This window comes from Hippocampus bargibanti, linkage group LG02 (assembly GCF_051943395.1).
Source record: "Hippocampus bargibanti isolate YZ-2025 linkage group LG02, ASM5194339v1, whole genome shotgun sequence".
Classification (NCBI taxonomy): Eukaryota; Metazoa; Chordata; class Actinopteri; order Syngnathiformes; family Syngnathidae; genus Hippocampus; species Hippocampus bargibanti.
The window spans coordinates 17,160,300-17,181,537 of NC_142735.1; the positions used below are offsets into that span (position 1 = coordinate 17,160,300).

At 40.2% G+C, this 21,238-nt stretch overlaps 3 protein-coding genes across 5 annotated transcripts; 1 reads left to right on the forward strand and 2 right to left on the reverse strand.

The window, feature by feature from the left end:
- Nucleotides 1–146: 146 nt before the first annotated feature.
- On the reverse strand, nucleotides 147–5,181 carry setd7 (SET domain containing 7, histone lysine methyltransferase). The gene is made up of 8 exons (XM_089017524.1): nucleotides 4,912–5,181; nucleotides 4,147–4,276; nucleotides 2,338–2,539; nucleotides 2,055–2,244; nucleotides 1,111–1,192; nucleotides 910–1,027; nucleotides 672–829; nucleotides 147–601 (listed from the first exon to the last, which is right to left on the reverse strand). Exons 1-8 carry the CDS (start codon nucleotides 4,949–4,951, stop codon nucleotides 409–411), a joined length of 1,113 nt encoding a protein of 370 aa, XP_088873650.1. The 5' UTR covers nucleotides 4,952–5,181; the 3' UTR covers nucleotides 147–408.
- Nucleotides 5,182–5,770: 589 nt separating this feature from the next.
- On the forward strand, nucleotides 5,771–15,270 carry arl9 (ARF like GTPase 9). Of its 3 annotated transcripts, XM_088989693.1 has the most exons (5): nucleotides 5,771–6,171; nucleotides 6,964–7,144; nucleotides 7,241–7,416; nucleotides 9,705–9,870; nucleotides 13,684–15,270. In XM_088989693.1, exons 1-5 carry the CDS (start codon nucleotides 5,902–5,904, stop codon nucleotides 13,689–13,691), a joined length of 801 nt encoding a protein of 266 aa, XP_088845819.1. In that variant the 5' UTR covers nucleotides 5,771–5,901; the 3' UTR covers nucleotides 13,692–15,270. The 3 variants fall into 3 exon arrangements, with proteins under 3 accessions (XP_088845819.1, XP_088845818.1, XP_088845820.1); XM_088989692.1 differs by lacking the exon at nucleotides 13,684–15,270 and having other exon boundaries at nucleotides 9,705–10,418; XM_088989694.1 differs by lacking the exon at nucleotides 13,684–15,270 and having other exon boundaries at nucleotides 6,967–7,144; nucleotides 9,705–10,418.
- Nucleotides 15,271–15,414: 144 nt separating this feature from the next.
- hopx (HOP homeobox) lies at nucleotides 15,415–19,133 on the reverse strand. Its single transcript, XM_088989695.1, has 2 exons — nucleotides 18,841–19,133; nucleotides 15,415–15,727 (listed from the first exon to the last, which is right to left on the reverse strand). The coding sequence occupies exons 1-2, from the start codon at nucleotides 18,970–18,972 to the stop codon at nucleotides 15,650–15,652; spliced, it is 210 nt and encodes a 69-aa protein (XP_088845821.1). The 5' UTR covers nucleotides 18,973–19,133; the 3' UTR covers nucleotides 15,415–15,649.
- Nucleotides 19,134–21,238: the final 2,105 nt, after the last annotated feature.

Here is a 21,238-nt window from a genome sequence, read left to right on the forward strand (position 1 = left end):
CATAATACACCCAAGTGTGCTTGTTTTACATAAGTGCCTGTAAGGATGCACAATCAAATATTTCCCAAAATAAATAGTGACATAGATGTGGGTCTATATTCTACAGAAACCACAGTTTTACCAATAATGAAAAGGTCATCAAAATGTCAAAATACCCTCAATTTAATAACAACAAATAGGAGAGGTATAATGAACACAGTTATAAGAACTGGTACATATTTTTTAAAATCTTCAATAGATTTGGTCTTAATCTCAAAGGTTTCCAGCTCAATACAGTTTATGTAGCATGTTCAGCAGAGTGACCTTTTATACTGTATTTATGCTACAGTATGTACAGTAGCTGCAGGGAAGCCAAAGTGAATCCCAATCAGCAGGGTGTTGTATTGTCCAGAATGATTATCTGTAGCCTCAGTGGGCTGTGGGAACTGCTTGTCCATGTTGGAACACACGCAGCTCCTGCTTGTACCAGTCAGGGGCCTCTGGGCCATTCTTCCCAGTCCCTCCATGATCGTAACCGTAGGCAACTGTCAGCTCCTCTTCCTTCTGTACAGCCCTTAGGGTTCGGATGCATTTTATCAACCCAAAACGGGGGTGAACAAACCTGAAGAGGGCAAACAGACACTTTCAAACACAATCACATTGTCAAGTATTCCAAAAGGTTTCACACTTACAAATCATATTTGCAGTTTGGGTTAAAGGAGTGGTTCGCCTTGTGACCAAGAGAAGCACAATATTGCTCTGTTTGGTCAAATGGCTGAGGTACATCAATCACAATGTCTTCGTCCAGTGAAATTGTGTTGCCATTTAACGCCCAGTCTCTGTTGTCCACCTGAGGATTAATGGAAAATGGGTTTGATGAGAATCCACATCACAGGGAAAGGGTACACAATTATTCGGGATGGTTCACACCTCTGAATGTGTGATTCGTACTCCATTATAAAAGGCCACCACAGTGTCTCTTTCTGCATCTGTCTTGGCAAACAGACCTTGTCCAGCGCCTTTAATCAGGGAATCTGCCACAAACACCCTGAACAAAAAAGGAAAAGGTAAATATGGTTAAGTCCTGCAAGTCTGCTTCAAGGAGCAACATAAACATCTGACTGTCAGTACCTTTGGTTCTCGTAAGGGTCTGGCAGCAGAGCATGGGTCGCAATACAAGTGGAGGTAGACTTGTCGTATTTATAAACAGCATCTTGAAAAAGTTGAATTGCATTTGAGATTCCTTTTCAATGTGTTACGTAAATTCACAATCGAAAAGTTGAAATTTGAAGGCATTACAGGATCGGGCAAGGCTTCCAATGAGATAGTACTCAAAAGTGGTTGACTATTTAGTTGTGATAACGTTTCCAAGTGCAGTGGAACCTCAGTCCACAAATGAACATATTGTTGTTTTTCTCACCTGCAAAATATTGCCAAATATTAGAGCGAGACTGCTGAGCCAGAAACTGATTAATACTCAAAGAAGCTGAAATTTTGAGCTAATATAAATGATCAAATATTGACAATAAAAAATATAAACTCAAATATCAACCAAATATTGCTTCAGTTCCCGAACAATCACCTGATGCATGCAGAACACTCAATTATTCTTTCATCCAACTTGATTGCTCCTTGTGTGACATATTTCCCACACAGATTAATAAATATCATTGTTTTTTTGCTCTAAATTAACACCCAGCTTCAATAACTTGAAAAGTCAAAGTTATTGTAAACACGATGAAGCGCTGTAAAGTGTCAGGATTGCATTGGTGGTGCAGGACACAGTTGGGTGGAAGCTTCTCGGCTCGGCATCCTCACCTGTTACCAGGGCCCTGCCGTCCGTAACTTGCCGGGAATTTGCGGCAGCCACTCGCAAAAGCGACTTGTTTCTGGAGTGGCAATGGGTTCATTCTAGTCCCATCCAAGTGAATGGAACTAATTATGTTTGTGAACTAAAGTACCAGTGAAGTGCACTATAATTTTCTATTTGTCAGAAATTTTTGACTGACTAAAGGTCCAAAGTGGCAATGCATTTCCCTGTAAAATAGTTCTTAGTGCCGCAGCGGCTGCCTTACTGTTGTGGGTGACCTGAAAATACGGTCTTCCGTTCTCAGTGAGGACCAGGGTGGCGAGCCGAGCTTCGATGAGCTCTCCCGCGACAAAACTTCCACGAAGAGCTGTGTGTCCATCAGGGTAGATGTAGGCTAATGAATCACCGGTCATCTCTCCCTTCTTATTCACCTCCCCAAACACACAGCCTCCACCCTGGATGCAACACAGTACACAGCAATATATTTAATAATTAATTTTTATTTTTTGCCATTATTTGACCAAATGGTGGCGTCAGAGGTGACTCACGGGGTAGTATGCCCAGCACTCGCCATATCGGATGTTGTCCTTGTATTGGCCCTTGAACACCAGACGACCATCTCTATCCAGTTCCTGAGCAGACCCATTGAGTTCGCCGTCCACATATGTGCCATGCATGACACCTCCATCTTCATACGAATACACCCCTTGTCCCTGAAGTACGTCATCCACGTAGAAGCCTTCCAAGGTGCTGGGCAGATAAGACAGAGTTCACTCAAGTAAATCACTTGAACTCAAGAAATAGAACGGATAATAAAGTTCTGAGTTTTTATTTGTTTTTAATTTTTCACAGCATGCAAATTAAATACAATATAAAGAAAGCAAATTTAGATACTGGTTAAAAATAAAAACATAAAACATAATGAAATAACACGATTCATGAGATCAAAATAAGAGTACAGCAAACCCTGTGAAATGTAAATTTCTCCACTGCGAGACTAATAAAGGCAAACCCAATCCAAAATCCAAAAAAAACTTCACATGGATGGTCAAATGCCAGACTTTTAATGACAAAATAAATGAAAGCAAGACTTCTTCTTTTCCTTTCGGTTTTTCCCCTCAGGTGTCGCCACAGCGAATCAATGTCCTCCATCTATCCCGGTTTTGTGCATCCTCTTCTCTCACACCAGCTACCTTCATGTCCTCTTTGACCACATCCATAAACCTCCTCTTCGGTCTTCCTCTCGGTCTCCTGCCTGGCAGTTCAAGTCTCAGCATCCTTCTCCCGATATAGTCACTCTCTCCTCTGGACATGTCCAAACCATCTCAGTCTGGCCTCTCTGACTTTCTCTCCAAAGCCTCTAATATAAGTTGTCCCTCTAATGTACTCATTCTGGATCCTATCCAACCTGGTCACTCCCAAAGAAAACCTCAACATCTTCAGCTCTGCTACCTCCAGCTCTGCTTCCTGTCTTTTCTTCAGTGGCACTGTCTCCAGTCCAAACATCATGGCTGTTCTCACCACTGTTTTATACACTTTTCCTTTCATCCTAGCTGAAACCCTTCTATCACACATCACACCTGACATTTTTCTCCAGCCGCTCCAGCCTGCCTGGACACACTTCTTCACCTCTTAAAGACATCATTTCAAAAAAGTTCCAGCATTAATACAGCCCCATAACATGTGTAACGGAGTTGTGCACTTAGATTATTAAATTATGAAGGAAGTGACGCAACGGCGCACAGTGTTGCACCATGTCCCGCCCATAGTTTCCAGAACAATCTGGAGGAGATTTATGGTGAGTCGCAATTTTCTGTTGGTCTCGATTAACTGCGCAATAGAAAAGCACTATGAAGCACATGTGCTTCAAAGTTCCACTCGACAAAATGTGAAGTAAATAATGACACAAAAAGTAATCTGGATTCAAAATGAATAAGGGAACTAATTAGATAACACTAGACAGTATAAAAGGGGAAACAAAATAAGATATTGTCATGAAAATGCGCGTTAATCGAGACCATCAGAAAATTGCGACTCACCATGAATCTCCTCCAGATTGCTCTGGAAACTATGGGTGGAACATGGTGCCACACTGTGCGCCGTTGCGTCACTTCCTTCATAATTTAATAATCTAAGTGCACAACTCCGTTACACATGTACAACTAAATTTAATTGTTAAAAATATTTGAGTAACAATAAAACACCTGGAAACGTGATTGAACAAGCATGCGCACACTCATATCTAGTCTGAAGCTGTTCTCGAAAGTAACCAATCACATGCTGCTTCGTTGACCATAAAAATGTCCAATCAATGCAATACAACTCAGTTACCTATATCGTGAAACAAAGTACAGTACCTTCCATCAAAGAAGAAAAATTTGCCCTTCCCATTTTTCTCTCCGTGTATAAAGTGTCCTTCAAAGCGATCACTGGATGAGTAGGTCACCGTGCACAGTCCGTGAGGTTGTTCATCTTCATCCAGTGGACCTAAACACAAACATGAATAATTGAACTTGAGGAAATGAAAAAGAAACGCTTTAGTTTATCACACTGACTAGTAACCGGCCCTTTTTAAACATCAAAATTAGCAAGAACACGGAGTTGTTATTATTATTATTAAATCTCAGTATTGTTCCAATCAAGACATGTATTCATTCACCAATACCGTTACTGGACAACTGCCATTCTGTAAAAGTACGCATAGTGCACATTTTTTTTCTCTGCGACGCCACGTAGCTGTAGTGGGAGGCTGGGAAAAGCCAGATCGCTCGGGCTCGCACGTCAGGCGGGTTTCTTTGTGAAATCGAGGTCCTGGCGTGTCACGTTGCCGTAAAGGCCCACTGGCGAGCACGTAGCAAGCCAACGTGCGAAGACTCGTGAGAGCTTTGTCACCGAGATTTTTACGGTAAAATTGTTGCGGCCACTAAGACCATGTATCTCACCAGCATGTGTACAGTAAGGGGCGTGGTTATTATAAGATTGTTTACTGCATTTTCCCAGGTTCGAGTCAGTTCCACTTGTTAGCAGTTGGAATAAAGACGTGCTCCAGTCAATCGTGTGTTCTCCTTCCTCAACTGCTACAAAACATAGAATTCCAATGTGGCGGGCCTCTGCTGCCTTACCTTCCACAACCTCCTCTCCGTTTTCGTCCTCGCTGTCCATCGTCTAGGACGCCGCTACGAAGTGATGCCAAACCACTACTCCCACAGTTATCCGCCACGCGTGTGGCGTCGCCAAGAGATGGCAAAGCAGTATGACAGCTGTGGCCATTTTTGACATAAGCATGAATTATGATCAGAAAGCGAATTGTCATTGCACGACAAATTACGCACTTTTTGCAAATTTTAAAGAAAGTTAGGGAAGCGTACTTTTTTTGCCGCCAATTTGGACATCAACACGAGTCGTACTTGTTGCTTTAATGACCACTGCAATAAAAATACTTTCCCGACACCCGCCCCCAAATCGATTTGCCTTTTTCAAAACACTCGTGGATCATTCGCGAATTCCAGAAATTTGAACGACGTAATGATACTGACATCATCTTTCATTAAATATCATGACCATTTTTTTCTTTAAGGGGTGGATTTTTATGCAACAATCCCCTTCTATAGTGGCTGCTAGTAAACGTTTTTTTTTTCATAAATCACATCGTCCCCTGTAAAGTGTGTATGTTTGTTGCTCTATTTATGTAGGTATGTGAAAAAAGATTATCATTTGCAATGCTGAGAAAAATAACAAGTATTGTTAAACAAACACCGATAAAAAGTCGCGTTTTAAACACTCACGACTTATTCTGTGTTTTAACGAAGTAAATGTCCAGCAATTGGTTAGTTAGATGCGAAAAAAATCCAATAATGTGCCCTTTATGAATTTATTTTACAAATGACCCATTTCAATCTTTCCAATCGGTGTTGCTATGATTTCCTGTCCTCTGCCGGCGAGACTGAATAACTACATCAACAAAACACTTGAGGGCGGAAGTGAGGTGAGAAGTTCCACTCGCGCTTCCGATCTTGAACTGTAATCTACTTGTTGAACCAGAGCCAGTCAAGAAGGTTCACTAAACGGATGTTTATTTAAACAATAAACATAGTTTCATTTGAGTGAGCGCCATGTTAGGCTTTCGGGAAACCGGTGTCATCGGTGTCTCCGTGGCTCTGGCTGGGGGACTGGCTTATATCCTCTGGAACTACGCATTCTTCTCGAAGGAGCCCAGTGAAACTCGCCCAAGGGACAAAGGTGAGAGCTGTCGGGAGAGACGAAGGCCCGCCGGAAAAAAGATGAAGAAAGAAGCGAAGAAGAACGGGAAAGACGCAAACGAAACCGTCGATTGCCGAGTTGAGAGTCTTTATTCCACCGAGAGAGCTCAAAGAGTATCCGAGGTAAGCGTCACCTCAGGTGGGAACACTTTTATCCACACATCGGTGATGTTTCAAAGCACCATAGCGTTCACACAAATTTATTATGATGTAATCGTGGAATTCAACTTTTAACTTTTTTTTAACTCCCATCAAAGTTTCTAATGACGTTTTCCAAGCGTTCTGGGCATGGAAGCCGCCCCCCCCCCTACCCGCCTCTGACTTCATTTTATTGGCCAACATAGAAGCGTTTAATTTAATTAGCTTTAGCTTTTGGCACTCCCTAATGGTAAATTGGGGATCAAAGTTTTTTTTCAATCATTTTTAATTAGGACGTGCCAACACTAATCCAGTATCAGACATTATTATGGGGCCGGTCTTTTCCTTTTGGCTTTTCCCTTCAGTGGCCGACACAACGAATCAATTGCCTCCATCTAACCCTGTTTTGTGCACCATTTTCTTTCACCCATGTCCTCTTCCACTCCAACCATCAACCTCCTCTTTAGTCCCCCCCCCCCCCCCTAACGTGGAAAAAAGGGAACTGCTTCCCCCTTGTGGAAGGGAAAACATTGCCGGAGGCCATGGCCAGCGCTTTATCGGCACCCAAACAAGAAAAAAACAATACCCAAATCAAATTATATGTCATATTTAATTTAGATGTCAAAGTATGTCATGTTTTCAATTCCCGAATACATTTGTGAATGGCAGTGAATGAGTTAAACAGTTTGCAATGAGTATACAACACTCAGAAAATAGTGTGTATCTTAAGTCCAACCTAATGTATACTTTTAATCAGATTTGTGGTTGTGTATGCAGCAGTCAGCATCAGTGAAGCAAGAAGGGACTCAGGTGCTAGTTCTGGGTCTGGATGGAGCTGGTAAATCCAGTCTGCTCAACTATTTAGCCATCGGTAGCTTGGATGTGGACTTGGAGCCGACGCAGGGCTTCAGCGCTGTCTCCATTAACAGAGAGGACCTGCACATTGAATTCCTTGAGAGTAAGTCGCATTTGATTTTCTTGATGAATAGCTCAACTTCAAGATAGTCTGTTACAGTTTTGTTTTTTGACCACCTTGTCTGGTGTATGCGATCAGTCGGCGGAAACGCAGAGCTCAGGCCTTACTGGTCTAGGTACATGTCCAAGGCTCTGCTGCTGGTGTTCGTGGTTGATTCGTCTGAGCCACAGCTCTTCAGCGTTGCCAAGGCAGAGTTGCACGAGCTGCTCACTGTTGACCCCTGCCTGCCGCTAATGGTACTGGCCAACAAGCAGGTGAGGATGACAGAAGCACTCGAAAGCACTGGTGTCAAACTGGTCCTCAAGGGCCGCCGTCATGCATGTTTTCCATCTGTCCCCGTTGAAAATGATCAAAATCGATATCCGGCTTCTGCAGCACTTTCTGGTCATTTGAGTCAGGTCTGTTGCATAAGGGCAAGATGGAGAACATGCAAGAAAATAGATTTCAAGGACACGCACGCACACACACACACACACACACACACACACACATTCCTGTTTCAAATGTTTTGTGAGGTCGGGATAACTCCAGATAAGGAGTGAGCACCACCGTTGCTGATAAGTTCAGAGGAGCACTAGTGTTACATTTGAACACTAAATGTCATCCCATTTCCCACTTCAACTTCTTTAAGAACAGTGCAAACAAGTGGATTTGAAACTGAAACAACAGCAGGAGTTAGGTTTCTGAATTCAAAGTCCTCACCCCTGTAAGGAATTTAGTTAAAATATCGTTTTACTTTTGGTGGTTAGAATTTTTCCTCTCATAAACCACGTACACACACACACACACACACACACACACACACACACACACACACACACACACACACACACACACACACACACACACACAGTGGGTAAAAAGTGTGTGTATCCAAGTGAAATGAAAATACACACCAAAAAAAAATCATTTTGGGGGAATTTGTGAGGACCTCTCTGAAACTTTAACAGTTGCATTTATAGACCCTCTAGAAGCCTTTAGAATGAAAAACTTGTGAGGACTGGCCAAAAGGTCCTCACTTGTCAAAAATGTCCTCACTAAGTATGGTATAAAATGTTAGTGGTCCTCACAAGACTACTCATACAAACACACACACACACACACACACACACACACACACACACACACACACACACACACACACACACACACACACACACACACACACAGTGGGTAAAAAGTGTGTGTATCCAAGTGAAATGAAAATACACACCAAAAAAAAATCATTTTGGGGGAATTTGTGAGGACCTCTCTGAAACTTTAACAGTTGCATTTATAGACCCTCTAGAAGCCTTTAGAATGAAAAACTTGTGAGGACTGGCCAAAAGGTCCTCACTTGTCAAAAATGTCCTCACTAAGTATGGTATAAAATGTTAGTGGTCCTCACAAGACTACTCATACAAACACACACACACACACACACACACACACACACACACACACACACACACACACACACACACACACACACACACACACACACACACACACACACACACACACACACACACACAAAGAGGTTATATTTATATTTTAAAATTAATTTGCTGATTAATAAGTTAGTAAAATCTTCCTCAACCAAATAATCAAGCTCTGGCATCAACCTAAAAAAAATCCGTATTACATAGGCCCTAATTATTGATATACATTTGGAGCTGATCTCTTAACTGAAAGTGGATATCAGTATTCTTTTCCTTTCGCCTTTTCCCTTCAAGGGGTCGCCACAGCGAATCAGTGTCCTCCATCTTCAGAGGTTTGATTCGCATGTTCAAATGTCACTGTATAGTGCCTCTTTGCAATTTTTTGATGATGATACTAGTGCAGCGTGTTTGACCGGAAACACATTCCTTATGTGTTCTACATACTTGGCAATAAAGATGATTCTGATTCTGTTTGTTTTGGCCAAGCTTTTACGTCGGATGCCCTTCCTGACACAACCGTCTGTATTTATGCGGGCTTGGGACCGGCACAAGAAGACACTGGCTTATGTGTCCTTGTGGCTACATAACAAGCAACTCTATGAATTTAATAAAGATGAAGATGCTAAGTAAAAGGCTCCCAAACACAAAATGATCATCGGCACAGCAGCATTCAAAAAAGCAAAACTATGCTCACCATTTGATGCATATCAGTACATTAGACAATATTTTTGGCCAATTTATCTTGCTTTCTCTCAATATATTTAAATGAAGTTTGTATTATTTTAGAAATGTGTTTCAAGACCTTAAAATATGATGTAAAAAGATAGCAGGATACTATTTATATAGAGTATTTCTATATTTCAGACTTATTATTATGTATTATTTTTTTTGAACCGGCCGGGTGTCTAACCTAACCTCCGAGAATGACCATTTCAATCAAAAAGTCAAAGTACTTTCTTGACAAATTTCTGTTTCGACAGGCCTTTGCCAGCATCTTGTAAAGATTAACATAGAAAACAGTGGATGTGCAGGTTTTTCAGTAAATAACAGACAATAACAATAAATAATAAGAAGAAACATCATCCTAACTTTAAAAGACACACCAACAAATGTGCTTGCAGGATCTCCCGGGCGCCTGCAGCATCACCGAACTACACGACGCTTTGGAACTTTCTGCGGCGGGAGAGCGCCCGATGTTTCTCATTGCCACATGCGCCAAGAAGGGCCAAGTTGAAGTCAGCTTCGGTGTGATGGACGCCCGAGAGCTCATCATCCAAATGGCCAGTGGCAAGTAAACTTATACATCCTAATTGTCTTTTTCTGCGCTGTTACGCTGACTGATTTTTTTTTGTTCTGCTGTACTCATTTCGCCATGTTTACGGTTTGACGCAAAGGTTGTGGTGACTGAAACAAAGTTGAAACTTAACCAAAGATATCAACGAATGTAATTTTTGGACCACTTATTTCATGGGTAAAAAATATGGCTTATATTTAACATTGCAAGTTTTTTTCTCTCAAATTGATTTTCTTTTGTTTTCATTGATTTATACAGGTAATGTGACAATGAATATGTTTTGTTAAAATACACAGCTATAATTGTAAGGGAAATGGTTAAAATTGTAATGTTGCAGTTCCCATTTTTTGGGAAAAAAGTTGTATGTAAGGAAATATTCTTAATGTTACAAATATATTGCACATAAAAGGTAATTGTTGAGCACAATGTCATGTTGAAAGTATTATTACGACTTTATCCTTGTGTCATTGGAACATTCCTTTTCTGCATGTCATATTAACTTCTTCTCATAACATCAAAATACATCTTTTCTGGAACCATTTTCAGTCTTTCTCTTGTAATGTTTTTGTCACATTGTTACTCTTTATTTAAATAATAACATTGACAGTGTGGCTGTGAGCCTCCAAGCACTACACTTGAGCTTAGAGCACGACACCTTACAATCACAAGATGGCGCCAAAGTTAAATGAAAGATTTTCAAGAAACAAGGCAAAAATTAGCTTGAATACGTGTTGTTTGTTTGTTTGTTTGTTTTTAATAACAGTTCTGATGTGAGGGGGACTGAATCGATGGTGAATTTCTATTTAAAAAGTCATATGACATTAACACATAAACTTAGCTAGATGAATGTCAATGTGAAAACTTCTATTTTTGAGATTTTAAAGATATAACATTGCTTTTCTAAATGATTGGGGATTTTACAAGAATAACGTAATTACTGAAGTTTAATAAAATGTAGGCTTTTAAGTGAATATATATTCAATATTAGTCATATTTTTGAGAACATTTATATATATTTTTTACATGCGAATGAAATCTTTGAAGATGGAGGATACTGATTCGCTGTGGTGACCCCTGAAGGGAAAAGCCAATAGGAAAAGAAGAAGATACAACATAGTTCACATTAAATTATGTCTAATTTCTTACATTCACTCACCATTTTCCTACTTTTCCCCCTTTTCCGACTGTAACTAAAACAACAAGTCAGTCAAAAATGTAGCATTTTTTAAACCAATTAAAATGAAGGTGTGTTATATGACTTTGTTGTTTTTTATTATATTAGTCACTTGATGTCCTGTGGAATTACGTCTGGTGGGGCACGTCGAGCGTGACTCGGGTTTCACGTGTGTGGTTGCTACGGACTCGCGTCTCCACGGCAACAAAGCCCAATAGGCGAGGCTCCCTCCCGACTTCTTCCTCCGTCTTGTTTGTCTTCGGAAAAACGACGTAAAGTGAAAATTCGATTTGTCATGCGCTAATCTTGAAATATTTATTTACATTATGCGCATTGTTTTATGAATTATTCTAAGGAGCAATACAGTGGGGCCTCGGTTGACAAACACCTTGCCTTACGAACTTTTCGGCTTACGAACGTTAAATTTATGAAAATTAAACTTGGATTAAGCACTACTTTTCACAATACACACCACCCACCACGGCTGGCGGAATAATCTTCGGTGGAAGAACACCAAAGCACATGACCAAACAGCTCCCCAGCCAGCCTATTTTTCCACACCCCCTTTCTATGAGTGCACACGTTGATCGTCTTCAACGATACTTTTGCTTTTATGGGACCGAATAAGACCCCACCACAGGCTCGTGTTCAGCCGAAGAAGACACAAAACAAAATTACAGTCGAGGAGAAAAAGGAGATCATTAAGAAACATGAACGAGGTGCGCGTTTGTGGCGTCACAGGTGCGCACCGCGGCTTTCATGTGAATCTCAGCCCGACACATTTCCCACGCTGTGTGTCACTCCCCTGAGAGTAACTTTCTACTACCATTCTACAAATAAAGAGCCCGGTACTGATATGCTAAGTCCACCATTGCTACACAAAGGCGTTATTTACTCGATGCTTTCACGTGACTAATGACACCGGACTTGTCACGTGTGAGTTGACAGCTGGGGCGGGGTCGCCGCTCCCGACCTCCGCCGGCTGCTGTCAATCCCCTGATCACCGATACTGGGACATTTCAACGAGTCGCTGTCACCTCACCAGTGACATGATTACAACGCCTCGCGCCTCGCCAGTGTCTTGGACTTGCCAGAACAAGAGTTTGCTTCGCCCGAGGTGATTGTTAGCCGCGATCGTCGAAGTTTGTTGCTTTCCGGGATCGCAAGTTTTTTCACCCTCGCATGCCATTTTATTTTGCCTGGCTTGATAGGCTGGACGCCCGCCTTCTTTTGTCGCGTCATTCCGGGTAGGTGGAATCATCGGACTCACGCCTTTGGTTGTAATAAAATCCCTGCCAGCACCTACGTCTCTGCTGCCTGCTTAGGGATCCAACCCCTTTTATTAACGTTCTGACGAGTCAGCTATCCCTGTCACCCTCAGAACGTGACAGTATCATTGTGTTCAGCTGATAGAAAAGGCTTGGCATGATGTTACCCCTTCGATCCTTGAAAGCAGCATGGAAGAATTTGTGATGGCAGGCTTTTATTGAACAGTTCCATCCAGAAAACACTGTGGCTATGATAATCATCAACATGATGAATGATAATGTGATGCCTCAGTTTCGTAAGACCTTACAAGTCAGAAAGCAACAGGTGTCAATTAAGAGCCATCAACGACCATCACAAATGTAAATAAAGTGACTTTATTATACAGCGCAGTGTATTTCTTTCATTACAATACAATAACACATTTATTATACATAGAATAATGTTGTGTGTAGTTTTAAAGCTTATTTAGTTAAAAATTATATTTTATAAGAGTATATAGAGTGGCTGCCTTTCCAGCAGCTCATGTATTTCGTTTTTCTACTTTCATTCCTTTCATCACTTTGCTGCTGTGAAATGTAAATTTCTCCACTGTGAGACTAATAAAGGCATATCCAATCCAATCCAATCCAATGGAGACCTGGGAACGGATTATTCTCATTGTAATGCTTTCCTATGTGAAATTAATTTTTGGGAGACATACTTTTCGCCCTACACACTGTGTCTGGGAACCAATTAAGTTCGTAAGCCAAGGCCCCACTGTACTTAGTTTAAAAAAAATGATTAAAACAACTTGAAAATGTATTGTTTTTATTTTATTTTTTACAATATGTCAAGCAAATGAAGTTTAAGAATTTTATGATTTTCATTTTTTTTTAATTCTCATTCAATTTGATGAAATGAATAGGATTTTAATGGTTTTACACACGCATGCGTTTGTAACACACAAACACACACACACGCACACACACACAAACACACACAAAACACACAGACTGGGCATGTGCTCAATTTCTGTGCTTTTAATTTGGCCATCACTTCCTCTCAACTGTCAGCCTGTCACATTAAAAGCAAACTCAAGCACCATTGTAATCGGATCAAGAGCCCACACAGGAAGCGCGGCTTCTGGGACCAATCTTCCCCTACTGTAATTAAACATGACGTAATGTCATTTATTAGCAAAGGTGGCTGACGGCTACGCTAAGATAAGACATTGTGGTTTTAAATCACACACACAGCAATAATCCAGTCACAGTGGAACCCCGCTATTTGCCTGGCGGTGAACTGGCGGTCATTGATGGCTTGTGTTGGTCATTTGAGCTGCTGTTACAGATTCTTGAGTTTCTGATGTTGTGTTTTGTCCTAGTTTGGTGAAATTCGGAGCCAAAAAAGCTGATGCAGACAATGCCAACGATTCCCTGTATCATCTGCTTACTTACCGGGGGCTATGACAGGCTTTTTCCAAACAAATAAATCTTCGAACCTCTAAGATATCGATTCATTATACTTATTCATTATATGATTTATTTGTTTGTTTGTTTTGACACCATGTACTACCTTACTACATGATAGGCATTGGTGTTTGCGGAAGATGACTGTAATCAAATTAGATCAAGATGGATTTTGTTTCTGCGCGTTATAAGACCATATATCTTCCCCAAAGAGTGCATGTGGAGTGCAGAGACGAAGTCAATAAAAAAAAAACAAGTTGCTCCCAAGTGGCAAATTCCTCACAGCTCTGCTGGCTCCTCTTAGCAACAAACAAAAACAAGACAGCATTTGCATTCAGTTTGCATTTAGGGCTCATAAACATCACGGCATGCTCACTCAAACATTTGACATTGCCTTGCTTATTAGGTGCATTAGTCATCCGGACAACAGATTGTAATTTTTTGAAATGTGCCCATTTAAATGTAATTTAATGTGCATTATTTTATTCAAGCAGTAAATTATAGATTGGTTTCAGCAAAAACATGTCAGCCGTTCTCAAAATTGGGACGGACACTGTACCAACTGCCACAACACAAACTGTTTATTATATACCTATACACTCTGCTCAAGTTTTACCCCAAGTAAAAAAACACATTTTCAAATGAACTCAGTGCATGTTTGTGGCACAAACACAACACTCCAATATGCTTCTCACTTGATGAGCAGCATGCCAGAAGTACCTGTTGGGTGGTTTCAGCCAAGCAGGTTATGCAAGCCCTTTCTCACCGCATGCATGCACTTTCAGCAAGAAACCTCTACTATGACCCTAGTTCTCCTTCTTTTAACATCACTTCACAAACTCTTTAACAATCACCTCTAGGGGAATTAATCTATTGATATGATCCTACCATTGTTATGCATAAAAGTACATATCTACAATATTTAGGCATTTTTAATGACCCCCAGTGTCAAAAGGAGTGCTTGTTGTGCAATGTGTTTATCAACAATATAGCACACCCAAGTGAGAGAATGCCAAAGCTAACGCTCGACTGAGCTCACATCCTTTTTCCAGAAGGGTGGACAATGGAATGACATCACCTGTCACAAGTTTGTCCCATGATGCCGTGCGTCGAGCCCGGTTAATGTTTCTGTCCGTCCTGTGGGCTGAAGCCTTTGAGTAGGGCCTAGCAGATTACAAATAATACGTTCGAGGAAATGTAAAATACCAGATCTGGAAAAAGTCCTCAAGTAGAAGTACAGATGGACATGTAAAAGTGAGATTTTGGTCAAGTATTGATTTAAATCCTTGACCAAACTAAAAGAAAAACCAAAACGTTCCCCCTGAAATGTAGAAGACAAAAGTACGTAACATTATGTAGTACCTGAGAGGATTTGTACTTCGTGGAATGCCATCATGGGGAAAAGTACATACGTATTTCCAATGAAGGGGGTAAAAGTAAAGAATTGCCAAATAAAGGACAGACACCCAAATATTTGACAGTACTGTTAAAAAAAATATTATTGGGTTCTTCCCGCCATTTAAACAAAATGAGCTTGTATGGTACAGTCACCCAAAAGTACTATAAACAAAGTACCGGTACTTGTTTGTCATTTCTTCCTATGAATGTTGGAATACTCCCTAAATGCAACACAATGACCAGGCCAGCCATGTTAACGCTTAATTTATTAACAATAATCTGTCATTTCATGTAAAAATATTGGTTAGATAGTCAACAGCACACAATAACCTTCACAATCCATAAATTCAAACAGCTTCATAGATCAAATGAAAAGAGTCAGGAGGAAGAGGAAGTTCAAGGAGAAAGTTCCAAATAGGAGTTGGGGGGGGGGGGGGGGGGGGGGGGACGGAGGCGCCTGGAATGATGGGTTGGCAGTAGTTCTCAGTCCAAAACAGACCCCAGTTCAGCCGGAAGACCCTCGGCCTGGCGCCACTGAGACGTGCGTTGCTTGAACCATTTCTGGAGGAAACACAGAAAGAGGCAATTGTGCTTTTTTTACACGTTTGGCCACGAAATCCTCAGCATCTGAAAGATGAGAAATGATGATGGAACAGATCCCAGCATGATGATATTCCCTCAAAAAGGTTTTTCAACAAAACAGCGGATTCTGTAAACATGCACTAGTGTACTTGACATAGTAAAGACTGGGACCTAACCTTGACTCGGACCAAGTGCCAAATCATTTGGTCAAGTTCTTCAGCGCTTCTATCTTGGTTTTTTAGCTAAATAGATTCTCAGTTATTTGTTCCAAGACTGAAGTTGGATCAAAATCCGTTTGTCCAAGTCAATAGCAGATTCCTACGCATTTTTGTCCTGTGTTCAAAGCAGAACCCAAGTCAGTTGGTCAAAACTAACATGGGTTTTGAAAAAGTAAATCAATAAATAAAATCAAATATATTTTTGTGCATAGGTTTTCTCACAAAGACCCTGAGAAAAGCCATGTTGGCATCATGCTATTTTTTAACACTGCTCTGCTATTTATGTACGTCTATAAATACATTAAGGAAGTAAATCTCTAGGCACTAATTCAGTAACTTGTTTATTCTGTGTATATTTTTCTCAGTAGTAATTTTTATTGGCCACTTGAATGGCTTTTTTTTTCTCACCGGTCTCACAGTTTCACAACCAAGGCAAAGTTGACTGCTTTTACAGCTCCCACTCCAAGCAAACAAGGGTCTCGAAGACGCAGCGGACATACATAGGCACATTGTAAATGCTGTTTATGTGAAACGGGGAGTGGTGTGCATCCTCGTGTGTTACTTCTATACGTGTTACGGTCTAAAAGTTACTCTGTGTGTTTGTGGATTCAACCTTCCCCAATGAAAGCTTTGTTAACCATCCAGAAACACTTGTGAGAGGAAATGAAGTCAATTCTTTAGATCAGGTGCCAGATGTGAACCTTGCACACCACCCAAACCAAGCCCTCGCACACAATGAATAGAATCATTTGTTTGTTTATGTGTGTTGTGTCAGAGGGAGACTTTACATTAATACAATCATTACAATAATAACTCACACTCGAAATATGCAGACACACATTATTAGCTATGTAGCTAGATAAACAAATAGCTCCACATCACTCAGTTGCATGTGGAAACCAAATTTAAGATTTTCATACAAAAGAAGACTTTACTTAATGAATGGTTTGTATCACATTTACAATTATAAAACATAGACAAGCTCACCAAAACATACAGACACACACGAAGGAATTTTTATTTTATTTTTTTATTTTATTTTGTTATGCTTAGAATATCTTGTTTTCTATCCTTTCACTCCCACCCCAACCCCATCCCTCTTCAATTGCTGCTGTGGACTGCAAATTTCCCCATTGCGGGACGAATAAAGGTATTCTGATTCTGATTCTGATAGCTAGCTCGCTAGCTATAAAAAGCTGTCATGCCATCCCTTTTAAGAGGCATGTTTTATTCATTAAAAAAATTAATCTGTGATATCCTTTTACTGTATTTGTGGGATGATTTGGTCCAACGTTACCCTTTTTAGATTTCTCATAAAGTCTCTCTTTAGTCTGATTGAGGTGTTGTGGTACACCGCTTTGCTGTTTTTGGTGGTAGGCTGTACAAAGGCATTTTGAGGTTGGCAAGCATTCAACACACTGGTATATTTTGATCCTTCAATGTAAGATAGTACTAACATTATTGGAAGAATTTAGCAAGCGTTGGATTTTTGGCCCACAAATAGTACACATGAGCTGTATAAGTATGATGGGAAATGTAGTGCTACCTTCTTTTCAGTGAATATCCAATCTGCAATCGATCATTTTTTCCGTGACTGATATAAATACAGTAAAGTCTCGTTATATCGATATTCTCGGGAGTCCGAAAAATATCGATATAACCGGGACTATCGATATATCCGACCCTGCGCGCATGTAATTTTCTCCTTGCGTGCATAGAAATACTATCGTAATAAGCGGGACTATCGATATAACCGATATCGATATAACGAGACTTTACTGTATAATTGTCTAAAATAAATATAAATGAATGGGTTAGTAAATAATAGCAATACATGTCATTTATAAGCGCCTTTCAAAACTCTCGATGACACTTTACAGTCAGATTGCAGGTACATTTTTCTTGGGCGAGACTGAGTTTATGACGGTTTTTGCTAAGAGTGCCAAGCTTCTGTCTGTTTGATCAGGTTTATTTACGTTGCCGATTCACGATGGTAAATGCGGTCAAACCTGGAATAACTGGTTTGTTGGGTTCGCATGAAAAAAAGATGCACAATTTGCAGAAGGATGAAATAATTTTAAAAACATGACGTGAACGTGAACACAGCAGATGTTGTTTATCCAGAACAACTTTTCTCATATCCATGTCTACATTATTGATGTGGGCAAAATATAATGTGGTTGATGGCGAGTGACTGGACATGTCCACATCACTTTGGTAAATCTGTTTCCCCAATTTATCAACACACATCTTTGCTTTTCTGTTTCACACTTGCTGACTAGAATAATTCCATTTTCGTGCAACTTTTTGAACCCAAATTAAATTCCAAAACTGACCACAAGAGAGCTCACAGGGGCCAAAACGGTTACACAACATGGCTTGGGTGGCGACTCTTGGATATTTGAATCCAATACTACTACTGTACTTTGCATGCATAATTACAAAATAGAATACATGCACATACGTTCAAAGTTATATTTTAATAGTTTGTAAAATGTCAGACATATAATTTAAAATGTACATAGTTTAATGATCAAATTCTGTATCAGTCGCGTCGAAAAGGGGTAATCTTGTTATAACAAATACAGTTCTCATAGTACGTAGTTGCAAGAAATGGCTTGTATTTTAAAATGCATTGTGTTTGTTTTTAGCCGTGGTGACGCTCACCGAACTAATAGTAAACTACTGTATTTACTAAACTATTATCAGCAAATTTAACGATGAAACACGTTGATTAAACGAATCGAATATTTTCATTCTTAAGTGTGAGTGCCATAAAACAAATTCGTTTAAAAAAAGTATTGTAAATAAATACATATCGTCGAGTTGGAAAGTACGATTCCAGTGCATCCCAGTGCTGGCGTCACAACTCACCTGCGTCTCCTCCTCCGAAAGTCCACACTCGGCGGCCACCAGCGTGAGGGTCGTAGGGTCCGGAACCTTGCCGGGTTTAAAATTCTCCTCCAAAACTTTGGCCTGGTACTCGGACAGCTTCATGCACTCCATGTCGTCGTCGATTCAGCACGGACTGCACGAGGGAAGGTTGGGGGCGGTTAGCTGCGGGCGGGCTGTACAGAGAGGCCCCTCGGCTTTGTGTTGTTGTACGACTCGCCGTCGGCGTGTGACGGCTCCCAGCAAGGGGCAGTCGAGCGGGAGTCCCGAAGGTCGGAGCGCTCCTTTGGTGGAGGCGGGACTCTGACGTCACCACGACCTGACAATCGTTTAGTGATGTCAGCATTCCAGTGACAGCTTGGAGTCACACGTCATTTAACTGGAAACGAATAACACTCAATGATTCAGTTTTATTTTTAAAAGTAACTGCAACCACCTGGTTTGAATTTCACCAGTTAACGATGCTATGCTATATACCGACTGAGATGTTTTATTGTAATATTCTACAAGTTTTATATCAGAGGTGGGCAAACTTTTTGGCTCAGGGGCCACATTCATTTCAACAACTTCGTCAGACAGGCCAGATGAGCAAGAGATACGGTACATATAAAAAACTTTTTTTTCTGTCCATATCAATTATCAACAGAACAAAACCACAATGGGTTTAACATAATTTTATGAATGACAACAGTGAAACACGTATGATACAGTACATGTCCCGAATGAACGTTAACAACAAACATGTTATAACACAAGCAACAAAGTGTGATATATTGTCCAAAAACTGCAGCATACATGTAGAGTACAGGTGTCTAAAGTAAAAAATATTTTTTTTTTAAATCTAACAAAGTTAGGACTATATATACACGATATACTTTATTCTTGTCAACATCCTTGTCTGTTTTTTAATTGAATTGTTCAATAAAATAAAAAAGTACCCATCTTCCCCTTGAAGAAAAAAAAGATTTGTCTTTTAGCCCCAGGAAGAAGAAAAATAGTTATCACAGGTTTTAGGTATAAAACATGCAGATTTCCTGAAAAGAATGCATATCAGATTTGACTAATAATAAATGCATTAAAAAGTGTTTTTGAATTCACCAAAAATAAAATCATGTCATTGTAAGTTTACGTATCATCACGTTACCGTGACGACAATTTGCTTATTGACATGAGTGAAAGCGACATCTTGATTTAATACACTGTCTGTAAGATAAGAATCTGTTTTAAATTAAAAAATCCAATGAAGTATGAAAATAAAAAAGTGAAAAAAATAACAAAAAAACTGAAGCCAATATTCTAAATAATTAAATCAAGTGCAATAAATGAAAAAAAAAAAAAAATACAGGAAAATTTATTGTACATAAAATACTGTGTGTCTATTTTTCATTGACAGCTCAGAAAAATGAATGAATGTCTCAATTTCAAAACAAACAAAACAGCAAAATCTTAAAAACCAATCCAATCACTTCATTTGAGCCTTTGCGAGAAGCATATACTTCGAGAAACAGATGGCAACACGTCGGTGTTGCTGATGAACCGTGAAGTGAAACAAGCAAAACGTGATGATAAGAGCCAGAGTAGAAGTCCACAATGGCGAGTGCACATGACGCGCCTGCCAGAGTAAAAATAACACAAGTCATGACCCTTCACTTCCTGTGCTATACACTTAGTTCATTTGGGAACAACAACATCCAGCCCAGGAGATTTCTAGTTTTTTTGTTTGTTTGTTTTTTTATAAATGAACTCTGGGAATGTGAGGAAACAAAAATATATCCCAATTCATTTTTTTCCTGGCGAAGAAAATGCTGCCCGAGTCACGGATCTGGTTGTTGTCAAGGCATCAACTGTTTTGTGACTAAACCGGGATGCCGGTGAAAGTTAATAGCCGACAAGTCTGTAAGGTGGGATATGACAGGCAAGTCACACCCCCCGCTGTCCGCTCGTCTCTCTTCTGGATTTCAATGGCCTCCCTGATCCAGCACTGATGTTTGTTTTCTTCGGTGCGGATGACTCTGGCCTTCTCCCAGGTAGGTCACGCCCTCATAGCAACACCAGCTGAAAAAGGCGCGTCACAACAACATCCGTGATACTCTGACGAAGGCGGAAGTATACGATGAAACATGTCAGGTATTTGAACACCTACAATACACTGTAAGAAAAGAATCTGTTTTAAATTAGATATCAAGTAGACAGGATAAACTTAATACAACTAAGACTGTAAGGTGTTGAATAAGGTGGTGTTGTTTTGTAGTATAGCTGAAATCGTGGGCAGATAGAAAATCGAGATGAGGTTAATAAATGGGGTTCAAATGCTAATAGTAAAACATATATTGTTAAAGAAATGTCAAATGCAATGGAGTACTGAAAATAAAGGAAGATG

Excerpts from the sequence above, each read along its gene's own strand:
- setd7 (XM_089017524.1), bottom strand. The coding sequence starts at position 4,951 with ATGGACAGCGAGGACGAAAACGGAGAGGAGGTTGTGGAAG. Across the intron at positions 2,540-4,146 it reads TTTTTCTTCTTTGATGGAAG|CACCTTGGAAGGCTTCTACG; the intron begins GTACTGTACTTT and ends TTATCTGCCCAG. Across the intron at positions 830-909 it reads TACGAATCACACATTCAGAG|GTGGACAACAGAGACTGGGC; the intron begins GTGTGAACCATC and ends ATTAATCCTCAG.
- hopx (XM_088989695.1), bottom strand. The coding sequence starts at position 18,972 with ATGGAGTGCATGAAGCTGTCCGAGTACCAGGCCAAAGTTTTGGAGGAG. Across the intron at positions 15,728-18,840 it reads TTTCGGAGGAGGAGACGCAG|AAATGGTTCAAGCAACGCAC; the intron begins GTGAGTTGTGAC and ends TGTTTCCTCCAG.
- arl9 (XM_088989693.1), top strand. The coding sequence starts at position 5,902 with ATGTTAGGCTTTCGGGAAACCGGTGTCATCGGTGTCTCCGTGGCTCTG. Across the intron at positions 7,145-7,240 it reads GCACATTGAATTCCTTGAGA|TCGGCGGAAACGCAGAGCTC; the intron begins GTAAGTCGCATT and ends GTATGCGATCAG. Across the intron at positions 7,417-9,704 it reads TGGTACTGGCCAACAAGCAG|GATCTCCCGGGCGCCTGCAG; the intron begins GTGAGGATGACA and ends ATGTGCTTGCAG.